The sequence below is a fragment of the Protopterus annectens genome, chromosome 16.part0, assembly GCF_019279795.1.
Source record: "Protopterus annectens isolate FY-2018-M chromosome 16.part0, PAN1.0, whole genome shotgun sequence".
In the NCBI taxonomy this organism is placed as follows: domain Eukaryota; kingdom Metazoa; phylum Chordata; order Ceratodontiformes; family Protopteridae; genus Protopterus; species Protopterus annectens.
In genome coordinates this window covers 824,512,596-824,529,821 of record NC_056750.1, presented here as the reverse complement: position 1 = coordinate 824,529,821, position 17,226 = coordinate 824,512,596, and the positions used below count along the sequence as shown (strand labels likewise).

The following is a 17,226-nucleotide window of genomic DNA, read 5'->3' as shown; positions in this document are numbered from 1 at the left end:
TGTGCTGCTACCCTTTCTTAGTCCATAATCCATTTTATATCATGCTACTACCCTTTTTTTACTGCATAACATGTGTTATATCTTGCTACTACCCTTTCTGTGAAATAAAAGTTTGTGAGGAAAGTACCAGACAAGAATAAAGGCAATTTAACTAAGTTAGAAATTGGAAGAAAGTTTTAGATGTACCCTACCTTAATATGTCATTTTGTGGCTACCAGAACCAAGTGGTTTACTTCTCCTTAGAATGCTGATAACATCTTTTAAGCAAAGTAATTCTGTAGTAATGAGAAATAACACAATCTGTAGGGAGAAGTGACATCCTCTTTAGTCGCTCACTTGCCAGTGTGGATGACTAAGCTTTTATGTTTGTGGTTGATACTGATACGTTTTTTGCTATAAAAGTCAAAGTTTGTAAGACTGAAACTCAAGGAGTAGAAAGCAAAACTCTATAGAGTCCATTCTAGGTAAGACCCAGTTCACTGATTATTACAAATACAATTATGTTGTTGATTTTGGAGACAATTTATATCTTAAAATCAATGGATTAACAATTTCTGTAGCTTCTTGCATCTATATTTTGTGTAAAACTAGCAGTTATGATTTTTACAGTAATTTGTTTTATTTTTATAGGCAAGAGAATGAAACAAGTTGTTTTTTTTTTCCTAAACTGGAAAGTGTTTTTGTGACACAAAACATTTTTTAATAGTGGAAGAGTTAAAGGATGCCCGTGGTAGATGTAAAGGTGAAAATGGCAGTTAACAGCAGCCTGTTGGGTTAGCTAAGGCTGGGAATGTCTAGAATGGGAGGCAAAGCTGCAGGCTAGATAAGACAGTAATCCTTATCTATTATTACAGTAATTGGTAACACACACACACACACACACACACACACACACACACACACACACACACGCATGTATTTATTGAGAGAGAGAAAATCTCTATATCTTGAAATTAGCCCATAAACATTTGCAGATATTTCCTTCTTTTATTTAGAGCTTATAACATTTGAAGATCCACATGACTTTACTGTGAGTATACAAATCACTGCCTGCATATTGGTGTGGATAGCTACCTGCATCACTGGGGACTAGAGTTCAGTTACCAACTTAGAGCCAGAGGTCATTCAGATAGGGGAACAATGCTGGTGTCATCTGTTCAGCTTTCTTGTGGGAGAGGATTAAGGCCCAAGAGACCATTCCTGTTAATGCAATCACAAGTGAGAACAGATGGTGTGTATAGTTCAGAGTGGCTCAGAGGTATATGATGCATCTCTGTTATGATGCTCCATTCTACACAACGTCTTAGAACCACTACTAGTGATGATAAGGACACAGTATTGATAAAAGTGCAAAATCCAGTACCAGTACTGGAAGATGGAATGGATTCCCACCACTTTGTCCCCAGTTTGAGGAGAGGATGAGTGCAAAGGGGGGGGGGGGCAGTAGGTAGAGCTGCTTATGAAAGTTCTCAGGGGAGTCTAGTATTTGGGGAGAATGTACAACTCATTGCATTATATAAATATAATTTAGACAATAGAATATGAAAGAAAAATACCAACGGAATAAACACTGGCTGAGGGTAAAATAAAAACGGATATTTTATTAAGCAAAAACAACCAGGTAAGCGCTTTCACTTCTACTTCATCACACCATATATGGTCTGATGAAGCAGAAGTGAAAGCGCTTACCTGGTTGTTTTTGTTTAATAAAATGAAGCAAAAATGAAATGCACTTACCTGGTTGTTTTTGTTTAATAAAATATCCGTTTTTATTTTACCCTTGGCCAGTGTTTATTCCATTGGAATTTTTATTTCATGCTCTATTTCCTGGTTTCCCAATGGTATATTTGTCTCGGCCTGTATATATTTTAATATAATTTAGACAATACACATTGTCTTTATATAGTGTCATTATTTTCTTGTTTATTCCATTAGAATTTTTATTTCATGCTCTATTTCCTGGTTTCCCATTGGTTTATTCATCTCGGCCTGTATATATTTTAATATAATTTAGACAATGCACATTGTCTTTATATAGTGTCATTATTTTCTTGTTTATTCCATTGGTATTTTTATTTCATGCTCTATTTCCTGGTTTCCCATTGGTTTATTCATCTCGGCCTGTATATATTTTAATATAATTTAGACAATGCACGTTGTCTTTATATAGTGTCATTATTTTCTTGTTTATTCCATTGGAATTTTTATTTCATGCTCTATTTCCTGGTTTCCCAATGGTTTATTCGTCTCGGCCTGTATATATTTTAATATAATTTGGACAATGCACGTTGTCTTTATATAGTGTCATTATTTTCTTGTTTATTCCATTGGAATTTTTATTTCATGCTCTATTTCCTGGTTTCCCAATGGTTTATTCGTCTCAGCCTGTATATATTTTAATATAATTTAGACAATGCTCGTTGTCTTTATATAGTGTCATTATTTTCTTGTTTATTCCGTTGGAATTTTTATTTCATGCTCTATTTCCCGGTTTCCCATTGGTTTATTTGTCTCAGCCTGTATATATTTTAATATAATTTAGACAATACACGTTGTCTTTATATAGTGTCATTATTTTCTTGTTTATTCCATTGGAATTTTTATTTCATGCTCTATTTCCTGGTCTCCCATTGGTTTATTCATCTCGGCCTGTATATATTTTAATATAATTTAGACAATGCACATTGTCTTTATATAGTGTCATTATTTTCTTGTTTATTCCATTGGTATTTTTATTTCATGCTCTATTTCCTGGTTTCCCATTGGTTTATTCATCTCGGCCTGTATATATTTTAATATAATTTAGACAATGCACGTTGTCTTTATATAGTGTCATTATTTTCTTGTTTATTCCATTGGAATTTTTATTTCATGCTCTATTTCCTGGTTTCCCAATGGTTTATTCGTCTCGGCCTGTATATATTTTAATATAATTTGGACAATGCACGTTGTCTTTATATAGTGTCATTATTTTCTTGTTTATTCCATTGGAATTTTTATTTCATGCTCTATTTCCTGGTTTCCCATTGGTTTATTCGTCTCAGCCTGTATATATTTTAATATAATTTAGACAATGCTCGTTGTCTTTATATAGTGTCATTATTTTCTTGTTTATTCCATTGGAATTTTTATTTCATGCTCTATTTCCTGGTTTCCCATTGGTTTATTCGTCTCGGCCTGTATATATTATAATATAATTTAGACAATACACATTGTCTTTATATAGTGTCATTATTTTCTTGTTTATTCCGTTGGAATTTTTATTTCATGCTCTATTTCCTGGTTTCCCATTGGTTTATTCATCTCGGCCTGTATATATTTTAATATAATTTAGACAATGCACGTTGTCTTTATATAGTGTCATTATTTTCTTGTTTATTCCATTGGAATTTTTATTTCATGCTCTATTTCCTGGTTTCCCAATGGTTTATTTGTCTCGGCCTGTATATATTTTAATATAATTTAGACAATGCACGTTGTCTTTATATAGTGTCATTATTTTCTTGTTTATTCCGTTGGAATTTTTATTTCATGCTCTATTTCCCGGTTTCCCATTGGTTTATTCGTCTCAGCCTGTATATATTTTAATATAATTTAGACAATACACGTTGTCTTTATATAGTGTCATTATTTTCTTGTTTATTCCATTGGAATTTTTATTTCATGCTCTATTTCCTGGTTTCCCAATGGTTTATTTGTCTCGGCCTGTATATATTTTAATATAATTTAGACAATGCACGTTGTCTTTATATAGTGTCATTATTTTCTTGTTTATTCCATTGGAATTTTTATTTCATGCTCTATTTCCTGGTTTCCCATTGGTTTATTCGTCTCGGCCTGTATATATTTTAATATAATTTAGACAATGCACGTTGTCTTTATATAGTGTCATTATTTTCTTGCAAATTGCTTTGTTGATGCTTTTATCTGACTGTTGCTGTTTTGCTGAGCCTGCAGTGATCAGTGCTCAACCCCTATAAACAAGATATAAACAAATAATAAATAAATGTTGCCAAGGCTTGCTGGAACAATAACTTATTGGACAGCTGGAGTATATAACTCTGGGCATATTGTCATGTCAGCTAAACAAGCTTATTAAAGTACCTTATTTGTCTGTTGTATTCTGAATTGTTTCTATGCTTATTAAAGTACCTTATTTGCCTGTTGTATTCTGAATGGTTTCTATGCTTTCTGTCAGCCTCTGAGGGACATGCATTCCTAGTTTAATAAGGTTACTTGGTTTTTGAGTAGATGTCAGATAAGCACTTGTCCGTGTTCTTCGTTAACAAGTGCATGAGTTGCATCCAGATGAGTGGTGTTTCTCATAGGAAGTCATTGCCACTGCTCTTCCTACACAAACACTAGCAAGAATTTGTTTTTCTTTCCTTCAGATTTTCATTTGTCTTCACAGTTGTGTGACCATGGTGCTGGTACTTAAAATAATGGAGTACAGAGCGTCAGAGTCCCCCGTATGATGAGTGCAAGAGACTTATTCACCTGAAAAAAAAAAGCTTTTTTTCTTTTGATTTTGTCCAGACAACCTGTAACTAATTGTGACCATTTAATTCTAACTTAGACATCTGGATGTAACTCAACAAATCATAGTGGAACTGAATTGCTCACAGCACCTTTAAAATAATGGTTTCCTGTTTGTTTTCTTCTGTAAAAGATATATTTCCAAGGGAAGTTTGCCTCATTGTCAGTTGTCATTACATTTATTTACTATAAATACTTCTCATCTCCTTCCATCACATACCTCAATTGATGTAACTGATTTTAAGTTTAATATTTTGTCACTGAACAATGGCCAAACACATGCTATCAAATACTGTTCTTTTTTTAGAAAAGTTACTGTTATATAAAGGCATTTGATCCTTCTATGCAATAAACAGCATTCATTAAATACTTAATTAAAACTCTTATCTTAGGCCATTGTGCCTGGATTTTAAGCATTATCCCTCACTGATGTGGTAAGAGGAACGCTTTTCATTGTAATATCTACAGTGAGCCATGGCTGTTAAAGAATATTGTAAAGAAGATACAATACAATGTGTCAATGATGCAAACATTATCTTAACATAAAGAGTAAGAAAGCAAGTAAGTTAATTAATTGTGTGAGAAAAATAAGACACAGGAACTCATTCATTTATTCTGTAATACCATCTTATCCACTTTAGCTTTGAAGGAGTCCAACACTTAATGGGCATAAAGCAAGAAATTAAATAGGGTATTAATACACACACACACATACACACGCACACACGCACACACGCACACACGCACACACACACACACACACACACACACACACACACACACACACACACACACACACACACACACACACACACACACACACACACACACACACACACACACACACACACACACACACACACACACATACATACACACACACACACACACACACACACACACACACACACACACACACACACACACACACACACACACACACACACGCACACACGCTCTCTTTCTTACAGCACTTGTACTACATATAAATGTATAACTATGGACAATTTGCAGAATCTCCTTTTCTTCTACAACATTTCTTTGGGATGTGGTAGGAAAATGGAGGACCAGGTGAAAATCCTTCTGGGCAGATACATGACATGAACAATCTGCAAAAAGGATACCCTAACCAAGAAATGAGAAGAAGAACCAAGAACTGTGAGGCAACACTATTAAGTGTTGAACCCCTGTGCAACCCTAGCTTTTGGAAAATATTAATTATACAATGACCCCCATTAATATTCCAAAACGTGCATGCTGATTGGCCAGCGTGCCCATTGTAAATCCCACAATATACCAAAGGAAAGAGGTGTGGTTGCCCGGACATTTTTTCCTTTGGTATAAAGTGCTAAAATGGAGCAATGGTGACTTTCATTTCTCCGTTGCTTCCGTTTCAAAGCATTGATGTACTGGGTGTGCATGGGACACAAGTCCCATACGCATGCTCAGTACATCAAAACAAGGAAGCGGTGTACCACAACCAGCAGAAGAACAGAAATGTGCCGTTATATAAAAAATTATTTAAGAAAAGTATTTTTTACCTTAAATAATGTCATTGTATAATACCAACAACCGACTCTGTGGTTGTGGTATATTGAAATTTACCCACGGCTGGCTTTATTTAATTATTTGGGCTTCATCCTCATGATTAAGGCACACCTACCATGGGTAAATCTTCAATACACCACACCATGTCATTGGTTATTGCTTAAATAAAATATGAAAATGAAGACCACATTTACTGTACAACATTACACAGGTAAGTTGCTGAACTTTTCAGCAGTTTCTGAATTCCATGTTATCAACATATCCATAACCTGGTAATATCACAGTGTTATCACGGGTTATAGCACAGTGTCCTGGATTCCACAGTATACAAAAGAAACATCTGACAAGAAATGAAATTCAAAAATGACCATTCAATATCCCTTTGTAGTTCCAAATGTTACACGCATCTCAAAGACTGAAACAAAAAATAATTAATTTAGGAGCAGAACATTTGATAAACTCCTTATTCTTATAACAGCTATCTGATGGGAATTTCTTGTTTTTCTATTCTTCTTTCTAGGCAGCTGTCAGAATGAAGGCCTCTCTTGTGTTCCTAATCCTGCTGGTGGTTGCTGAAAGTATCCTATCAGGTAATGATTATACCTTAGCAATAATTTAGCAATTGTATTCAGGGGAGAGCTAAGGAAAGACTGTGGCTCATGTGCTTGTGTGTGTGTGTGTGTGTGTGTGTGTGTGTGTGTGTGTGTGTGTGTGTGTGTGTGTGTGTGTGTGTGTGTGTGTGTGTGTGTGTGTGTGTGTGTGTGTGCATGTGATTATGTATATGTCTATGTGTGCATGTGTGTGTGTGTGTGTGTGTATATGTCTGTGTGTGTGTGTGTGTGTATATGTCTGTGTGTTTGTGTGTGTGTGTGTGTGTGTGTGTGTGTGTGTGTGTGTGTGTGTGTGTGTGTGTGTGTGTGTGTGTATATATATGTCTGTGTTTGTGTGTGTGTGTGTGTGTGTGTGTGTGTGTGTGTGTGTGTGTGTGTGTGTGTGTGTGTGTGCGTGAGCGCATGTGCGTGTGTGTGTGTGTGTGTGTGTGTGTGTGTGTGTGTGTGTGTGTGTGTGTGTGTATGTGTGTTTGCATGTGGTTGTCTGCATGCGCATGCATGTCTGCTTGTGCAAAATTCTGAATAAATGTGGGTGCACAAACGTGTGTTTATTTTTATGCGCATAACTGCAAATGAGTGTTCTATGCCCTCATGACATTTTCATATCATAGAAAACACATTTGCCTGCAGCCTGGCATGTTCTATTTTCAAAAAGTAAAGTCTTTATATAAAACTGCATAAATAGTTTGAATAATAAAATTGCACATCTATATTAGTTTAGGCGTTGTGCTGTTAGCCAAAACATTTGCATTAGTAGTTTTTTTCTCCTTCTGGCGCATCGAGTTCACTGCAGCCATTGAATTCCTACCCCTGCTGACCTACTCATTTCGAGTTCACTGCAGCCATTGAATTCCTACCCCTGCTGACCTACTCATTTCGAGTTCACTGCAGCCATTGAATTCCTACCCCTGCTGACCTACTCACTTCGAGTTCACTGCAGCCATTGAATTACTACCCCTGCTGACCTACTCATTTCGAGTTCACTGCAGCCGTTGAATTCCTACCACTGCTGACCTACTCATTTCGAGTTCACTGCAGCCGTTGAATTCCTACCCCTACTGACCTACTCATTTCGAGTTCACTGCAGCCGTTGAATTCCTACCCCTACTGACCTACTCATTTCGAGTTCACTGCAGCCGTTGAATTCCTACCCCTACTGACCTACTCATTTCGAGTTCACTGCAGCCGTTGAATTCCTACCCCTACTGACCTACTCAGTTCGAGTTCACTGCAGCCGTTGAATTCCTACCCCTACTGACCTACTCAATTCGAGTTCACTGCAGCCATTGAATTCCTACCCCTACTGACCTACTCATTTCGAGTTCACTGCAGCCATTGAATTCCTACCCCTACTGACCTACTCATTTCGAGTTCACTGCAGCCATTGAATTCCTACCCCTACTGACCTAATCATTTCGTGTTCCCTACAGCCGTTGAATTCCTACCTCTACTGACCTACTCATTTCGAGTTCACTGCAGCCATTGAATTCCTACCCCTGCTGACCTACTCATTTCGAGTTCACTGCAGCCATTGAATTCCTACCCCTACTGACCTACTCATTTCGAGTTCACTGCAGCCGTTGAATTCCTACCCCTACTGACCTACTCATTTCGAGTTCACTGCAGCCGTTGAATTCCTACCTCTACTGACCTACTCATTTTGAGTTCACTGCAGCCGTTGAATTCCTACCCCTGCTGACCTACTCATTTCGAGTTCACTGCAGCCGTTGAATTCCTACCCCTACTGACCTACTCATTTCGAGTTCACTGCAGTCGTTGAATTCCTACCTCTACTGACCTACTCAGTTCGAGTTCACTGCAGCCATTGAATTCCTACCTCTACTGACCTACTCATTTAGAGTTCACTGCAGCCATTGAATTCCTACCCCTACTGACCTACTCATTTCGAGTTCACTGCAGCCGTTGAATTCCTACCTCTACTGACCTACTCATTTCGAGTTCACTGCAGCCATTGAATTCCTACCCCTACTGACCTACTCATTTCGAGTTCACTGCAGCCATTGAATTCCTACCCCTACTGACCAACTCATTTCGAGTTCACTGCAGCCATTAAATTCCTACCCCTACTGACCTACTCATTTCGAGTTCACTACAGCCATTGAATTCCTACCTCTACTGACCTACTCATTTCGAGTTCACTGCAGCCATTGAATTCCTACCCCTGCTGACCTACTCATTTTGAGTTCACTGCAGCCATTGAATTCCTACCCCTACTGACCTACTCATTTCAAGTTCACTGCAGCCGTTGAATTCCTACCCCTACTGACCTACTCATTTCGAGTTCACTGCAGCCGTTGAATTCCTACCTCTACTGACCTACTCATTTCGAGTTCACTGCAGCCGTTGAATTCCTACCCCTGCTGACCTACTCATTTCGAATTCACTGCAGCCGTTGAATTCCTACCCCTACTGACCTACTCATTTTGAGTTCACTGCAGTCGTTGAATTCCTACCTCTACTGACCTACTCAGTTCGAGTTCACTGCAGCCATTGAATTCCTACCTCTACTGACCTACTCATTTAGAGTTCACTGCAGCCATTGAATTCCTACCCCTACTGACCTACTCATTTTGAGTTCACTGCAGCCGTTGAATTCCTACCTCTACTGACCTACTCATTTCGAGTTCACTGCAGCCATTGAATTCCTACCCCTACTGACCTACTCATTTCTGTCTAGTTCTAGGGGTAAGTATGAGGCAAAGATATTTTCTCCAAAGGTCCAAACTCCTCCCCCTGCTGGACAGTAAGTAGTAGTACAATGCTCTAACTGTGGATGTGTATCTACTTTGTCTAGCCAAGGAACAATGTTTTGCTTGACATAATTACATTCTGCAGCTTGTTTCTCATTTATTTATTTATTTAACATTTGTTGACTGTAAAAATCTGACTAGGACAGAGCCTATTTTCAGCAGAGGCCCAGGAAGAAATGCTCCAGATGCATGTCTTTGGATTGTGGCAGGAAACCAGTGTACCCAGAGGAAACCCACACAAACACAGGGAGGACATGCTGACTCTGCACAGGCATCCCAGCTGAGAATCAAACTGGAGAACCTGTTGCTGTGAGGTGACAACGTTACCTGCTGCACCGCTGCGCCACCGCTCGTACTGAGCAAATACCTGCCCCACATTAGTTGGGTCATTCAGCACCAGATTACTAATCAAAACCAGGTCATATGGCCTGTAGTAAGAGTTTTTATCTATCTGTGTCACAGAGGAAGCAACATTTGTTTTCTCTTTTGTTCTAACTCTTGAGGTCATCTCATACTGTGCTGCAGTTCAGCTCTGTTGGCATAGTGGGGTAAACCCCTGATTAATCCATGTGACCCAGCTTCAGCTAGCAGCTTGGGCACTTGCTGGAGATGGTGAGGAGAAGAATACGAAAGATGTGGATAAGCTGGTCCTCTCTTCAAGGGGTGATGGGGCAAGTGTCTGGGCACATTTTCATTGGTAGAATCTTGGATGGATAGCGGGGATCATATGAATGTGCTGTCCACAAAGGGGGAGAGGCAGGATTGCGTATGTATACACAGAGGTGCGTACATACATTGCATTGGTCTGTTACACACCAGTCTCTTGGATGCTTTAGGAATGTTCAGAGGAACATTAGAGCTTAAATACAAAACCCTGGTCCCTATCGCAGGTGAAATGGCTCCAGATAACAACATACTTGGCTCTCACCACAGTGAAATGGAGCAGATATACAGCTTGGGAGTAACTGGCAGTAACCTGGGTAGTAACCAGAGTTATAGAGTAGCCAAGACAGAAGGGCTTAATTCAGCAGTCAAAAGAAAGATCTTAAACAGTGTTGCAGGTGGACTAATATCACCAAAATGTATCCAAAAAAAACTTCAAAGATTTGTGAAAGAGTTCATAAGAGACATTATGACTGTACTGTTAAACATAAAATGGCTGTATACTTTATAATCATTAAAATGTCACTCCAGCATTAACACTATGATCATACAGAGAGCACAGAGTGTACTCTTAAATCATTAAATTCCGCTAAACACAGAGACTGCTGTTAAATCATTAAATTCCACTCTTCTGAAGTTGCCTTGTTATTGTATCATCCTTTATTCAAAGCATAGAACTCACAGCTCTATGATCTGAATTTCCTTAAAAATATGCACCACCTTAATCATGTGTACTGACCTTATCCCTGCCCCTAACCCTAACCTTAATCCCACACATTACCTCACTAAAAACCCTTTCCCTAACTCTACCACTACTCAGACAATGCTTGATCTAAGTTCTATAGCTGGAGTTTACTGGTACAGGGAGAGAAGTTATTGCAGACCATCTCACTATAGATTACAGATTCATCACTAACTAGGTGTAAGGTGTGCATGACAGAAGTTATCAGAGAAGGAAAAGGAAAAAACGACAGACTGCAGTAAAGAAGGAGGTAGTTAGGGCAAGCCAGTCATAGAAGAGTGGGAACGGCTTCAAGAAGAGAAAGAGATGAAGAGTTAAATGTTGACAGAGAGCCAAATATCCTAAAAATGATCAGTGTTATAGAAAAGAATAGGTTAAGGATTCACATCACCAGTTATGAAATGACCAAAGTTCTATGTATGTATCTATCTACCTATGTAGATCTCCATCTATATCAATCTATCAGGTCAGATAGCTACCTGCTGATCTATATAACCATATACCTGACCGTTTGTCTGTCTATACAACTACCTATCTGTCTGTCTATCTATCTATCTATCTAGCTAACATTTTATCCTTCCAGCTATCAAACTATTTATATTTATTCATTATTTATTTATTTATTTATTGTATTTGACACTGGGATAGCACAACTGGCCAGAAAAGATGCTTCTTTTAATGGTAGCCAGGAAGAAAAGCTCCACAGTAGTTAAGGTATACGTATATATATATATATATATATATATATATATATATATACATATATATATATAGATAACTATATATATATAATCTATATATATATATATATATATATATATATATATATATATATATATATATAAAAAACTACCCAGCCTAATCCAGTATAACCAACTGATTATGGCCTATAAAATCCTCTATAATCCGGGCAATACTCCTGCACTGAAAAATATTATCACCCCTATAACAATCCTAGACCGCTTCGATCCTCTAACAAACTACTAATTCAGGCTAGCAAAATTAATAACACAGCCAGTGATTGTCTCTTTGCAAACTCTATAAGTAGATCTTGGAACTCTCTTCCAGCTGATATTACCTTACTTTCCACCTTAGGTCAATTTAAAACTAGACTCAGACAACATTTATCACTTAACTGGCTATGTCAATGTATCAAGCCTGGCTAACTCTCTCTAGAATGTGTAAAAATCTGTTAACCTGTTTACTGTGTAATTTAATTTAATCCTGACTTGTGCTCAGGATTAACTGTAACCTGTGGAACTTGTTTAACTTGCTTACTTATGTAATCACTGTGAATAGTCTGTAATATGTAATGCTGGTATTATGTAATGCTGTATCTGCTTACCCTTGGAGCTTTTCTCCCCGGGCCTCTGCTGAAAATGGACATGCATCCAGTCGGACTATCCCAGTCAACAAATGTAAAATAAAAAAATAAAATAAAAATATGGGTCCACTTTGTAATTTCAAAATACTGAAATCCCGAATTTCAGTATTTCAAAATTATAAAGCCGAAAACCCAAGCACAACTCAAAAATCCAAAAATTCATAACCGCGAAATTCAAAATCCCGAAACTATGCTACTCATACAGTACACACATAAAGAAACACAACCCCCCCCCCCCACAATCAAACATTGCATCTAAACTACATATAAGCAGGGGGCCAAGCCGCCACTGCACCCCCCACTTATATATTCTAACTCCGAGATTGCACAAACAGAAACACAAACAAAACTCACACACACATGCATCTTACAGTCCCTCACACACACACATATCACAGTCACAACACACAGTTACACACACTAAAGCTCCTAACAAACATACTTAAACACACAAACCTAAATTAAACCCAAACATCCACACACCGCACCAGCGGAAGCGGAAATTCTTTGGAACTTAGAGTATTCGGCTTTGTGATTTCGAAATGCTGAAATTCGGGATTTCAGTATTTCGAAATTACAAAGTGGACCCATATATATATATATATATATATATATATATATATATATATAAACTAAAAATGATTTACATGACTGATGTGTAGCTATACATTATCAGCGATATTCTAGAAATGGGGCAGGAAGGGCAGACAAGGAAACGTTAGGTAGGAACTGATAAAGGGTAAGTGGGGTAGGAGGATAGCAAAGAGAAAAGTACATGAAAGACGGTCAGAGTATTGAAAGGGGCATGAAAGAAAGATGCAGTACTGAAAAAGGCATGACTTGTAGGAAGTATTTAGGCAGAGTTAGAGTAAGGAGTTAACCAGGAGTGGAGCAGGAATATAGCCATGTGTTGGACAGACATTGCTTTAGCTAAGTTTTGAATAATTTAGCTGTCTATCTGTCTTTCTATGTATCTACCTACCTGTCCAGAGTGAATGCTCTTATATGGAACACTAAAAACCGAAAGCAGTAAATGTCGAACACACGGAACAGCGATTTTTTTTTTCCCAGGGAAAAAAACCCTGCTCCCAAAAAAAAAAATAAAACATCCAAAGAAAAAATAAACAGATGGTGCATGCCAATGCCTCAGATTACTACGTCAAGCATGTGCATATCCACATATCCACATTCACTGTCCATAATAATGTGCACAGCATGTGCATATCCACATATCCACATTCACAGTCCATAATAATGTGCACAGCATGTGCATATCCACATATCCACATTCACCGTCCATAATAATGTGCACAGCATGTGCATATCCACATATCCACATTCACCGTCCATAATAATGTGCACAGCATGTGCATATCCACATATCCACATTCACCATCCATAATAATGTGCACAGCATGTGCATATCCACATATCCACATTCACAGTCCATAATAATGTGCACAGCATGTGCATATCCACATATCCACATTCACCGTCCATAATAATGTGCACAGCATGTGCATATCCACATATCCACATTCACAGTCCATAATAATGTGCACAGCATGTGCATATCCACATATCCACATTCACCGTCCATAATAATGTGCACAGCTTGTGCATATCCACATATCCACATTCACCGTCCATAATAATGTGCACAGCATGTGCATATCCACATATCCACATTCACCGTCCATAATAATGTGCACAGCATGTGCATATCCACATATCCACATTCACAGTCCATAATAATGTGCACAGCATGTGCATATCCACATATCCACATTCACAGTCCATAATAATGTGCACAGCATGTGCATATCCACATATCCACATTCACCGTCCATAATAATGTGCACAGCATGTGCATATCCACATATCCACATTCACCGTCCATAATAATGTGCACAGCATGTGCATATCCACATATCCACATTCACCGTCCATAATAATGTGCACAGCATGTGCATATCCACATATCCACATTCACCGTCCATAATAATGTGCACAGCAGACCATGATCAGCATGCGATACCCAGAGCCATATATAAGTGCGACTCTCATAATAGTGTGCACAGCATGTGCATATCCACATATCCACATTCACAGTCCATAATAATGTGCACAGCATGTGCATATCCACATATCCACATTCACCGTCCATAATAATGTGCACAGCATGTGCATATCCACATATCCACATTCACAGTCCATAATAATGTGCACAGCATGTGCATATCCACATATCCACATTCACAGTCCATAATAATGTGCACAGCATGTGCATATCCACATATCCACATTCACAGTCCATAATAATGTGCACAGCATGTGCATATCCACATATCCACATTCACAGTCCATAATAATGTGCACAGCATGTGCATATCCACATATCCACATTCACAGTCCATAATAATGTGCATAGCATGTGCATATCCACATATCCACATTCACAGTCCATAATAATGTGCACAGCATGTGCATATCCACATATCCACATTCACCGTCCATAATAATGTGCACAGCAGACCATGATCAGCATGCGATACCCAGAGACATATATAAGTGCGACTCTCATAATAGTGTGCACAGCAGGCAATAATCAGCATGCGATACACCTGAGTCATATATAAGTGTGACTCCCATAATAGTGTGCACAGCAGACCATGATCAGCATGCGATACCCAGAGACATATATAAGTGCGACTCTCATAATAGTGTGCACAGCAGGCAATAATCTGCATGCGATACACCTGAGCAATATTTAAGTGTGACTCTGATAATAATGTGCACAGAAGGCAATAAACAGCATGCGATACCCCTGAACCATATGTAAGTGTGACTCTCATAATAATGTACATAGCAGGCAATATACAGCATGTGAGACACCTGAGCCATATATAAGCATGACTTCCATAATAATGGGCACACCAGACAGTAATCAGTATGCGATACACCTGAGCCAAATATAAACGTGACTTCCATAATAATGTGCACACCAGGCAGTAATCAGTATGCAATATACCTGAGCCATATACAAGTGTGATTCCCATAATAATGTGCACAGCGGGCAATAATCAATATGCGATACACCTGAGACATATGTTAGTGTGACTCATAATAATGTTCGACCAGGCGATAATCAGCATGCAATATACCTTAGCCATATGTAAGTGTGACTCCCATTATAATGTGCACAGCAGGCAATAATCAGCATACGATACTCCTGAGCCAATTATAAGTGTGACTCCAATAATAATGTGCACAGCAGGCAATAATCAGCATGTGATTCACCTGAGACATATATAAGTATGACTCCCATAATAATGTGCACACCAGACAGTAATCAGCATGCGATACACACCTGAGCCATATATAAGTGTGACTCCCATAATAATGTGCACAGCAGGCAATAATCAGCATGTGATACACCTGAGCCATATATAACTGTGACTCCCATATTAATGTGCACAGCAGGCAATAATCAGTATGTGATACACCTGAGCCATATATAAGTGTGACTCCCATAATAATGTGCACAGCAGGCAATAATCAGCAAATGATACACCTGAGCCTAATATAAGTGTGACTCCCATAATAATGTGTACAGCAAGCAATGATCAGCATACGATACACCTGAGCCATATAAAAGTGTGACTTCCATAATAATGTGCACAGCAAGCAATGATCAGCATGCGATAGACCTGAGCCATATATAAGCGTGACTCCCATAATAATTTGCACACCACACAGTAATCAGCATGCGATACACCTGAGCCATATATAACTGTGAGTCCCATAATAATGTGCACAGCAGGCAATAATCGGTGTACTATAACCCTTAGCATTACATATAAGTGTGACTTCCATTATAATGAGCCGAGCAGGCAATAAGTAGCATGCAATACCCCTGAGCCATATATAAGTGTGACTCTCATATTAATGTGCAAAATAGGCAATAACTAGCATGCAATACACCTGAGCCATATATAAGTGTGACTCCCAAAATAATGTGCACACCAGGCAGTAATCAGCCTTTGATATACCTGAGCCATACATAAGAGTGACTCCAATAATAATGTGCACAGCTGGCAATTAGCAGCATGCAACACACTTGAGCCATATATAAGTGTGACTCCCAAAATAATGTGCACAGCAGGCAATACTCAGCATGTGATACCCCTGAGCCATATATAAGTGTGACTCCCATAATAGTGTGCATACCAGGCAATAATCAGAATGTGATACACTTGAGCCATATATAAGTGTGACTCCCATAATAATGTGCACAGTAGGCAATAAGCATTATGCGACACACTTGAGCCATATGTAAGTGTGACTCCCATGATAATGTTCCCAGCAGGCACTAATCAGCATGTGATTCACCTGAGCCATATATAAGTGTGACTCCCATAATAATGTGCACAGCAGGCAATAATCAGCATGTGATACACCTGAGCCATATATAAGTATGACTCCCATAATAATGTGCACCGCAGGCAATAATCAGCATATGATACACCTGAGTCATATATAAGTGTGACTCCCATAATAATGTGCACAGCAGGCAGTAATCAGCATGCGATACACCTGAGCTATATATAAGTGTGGCTCTCATAATAATGTGCACAGCAGGCAATAATCAGCATGTGATACACCTGAGCCATATATAAGTGTGACTCCCATAATAATGTGCACAGCAGGCAATAATCAACATGTGATACACCTGAGCCATATATAAGTGTGACTCTCATAATAATGTGCACAGAAGGCAATAATCAGCATACGGTACTCCTGAGCCAATTACAAGTGTGACTCCAACAATAATATACACAATAAGCAACAATCAGCATGTGATTCACCGGAGACATATATATGTTTGACTCTTATAACAATGTGCAAACCAGGCAATAATCAGCTTACGATACACCTGAGCCATATATATGTGTGACTCCCATAATACTG

At 38.5% G+C, this 17,226-nt stretch overlaps 1 protein-coding gene across 1 annotated transcript in view; it reads left to right on the top strand.

The window, feature by feature from the left end:
- The first annotated feature begins 350 nt into the window (after positions 1-350).
- LOC122790919 (eosinophil granule major basic protein 2-like) overlaps positions 351-17,226 on the top strand; it is a 219,526-nt gene continuing 202,650 nt past the window's right edge. Inside the window, exons 1-2 of the mRNA XM_044058603.1 lie at positions 351-464; positions 6,605-6,674. Coding sequence (XP_043914538.1) covers positions 6,617-6,674 — 58 coding nt within the window. The 5' untranslated portion in view covers positions 351-464; positions 6,605-6,616. The remainder of the gene's footprint in view (positions 465-6,604; positions 6,675-17,226) is intronic.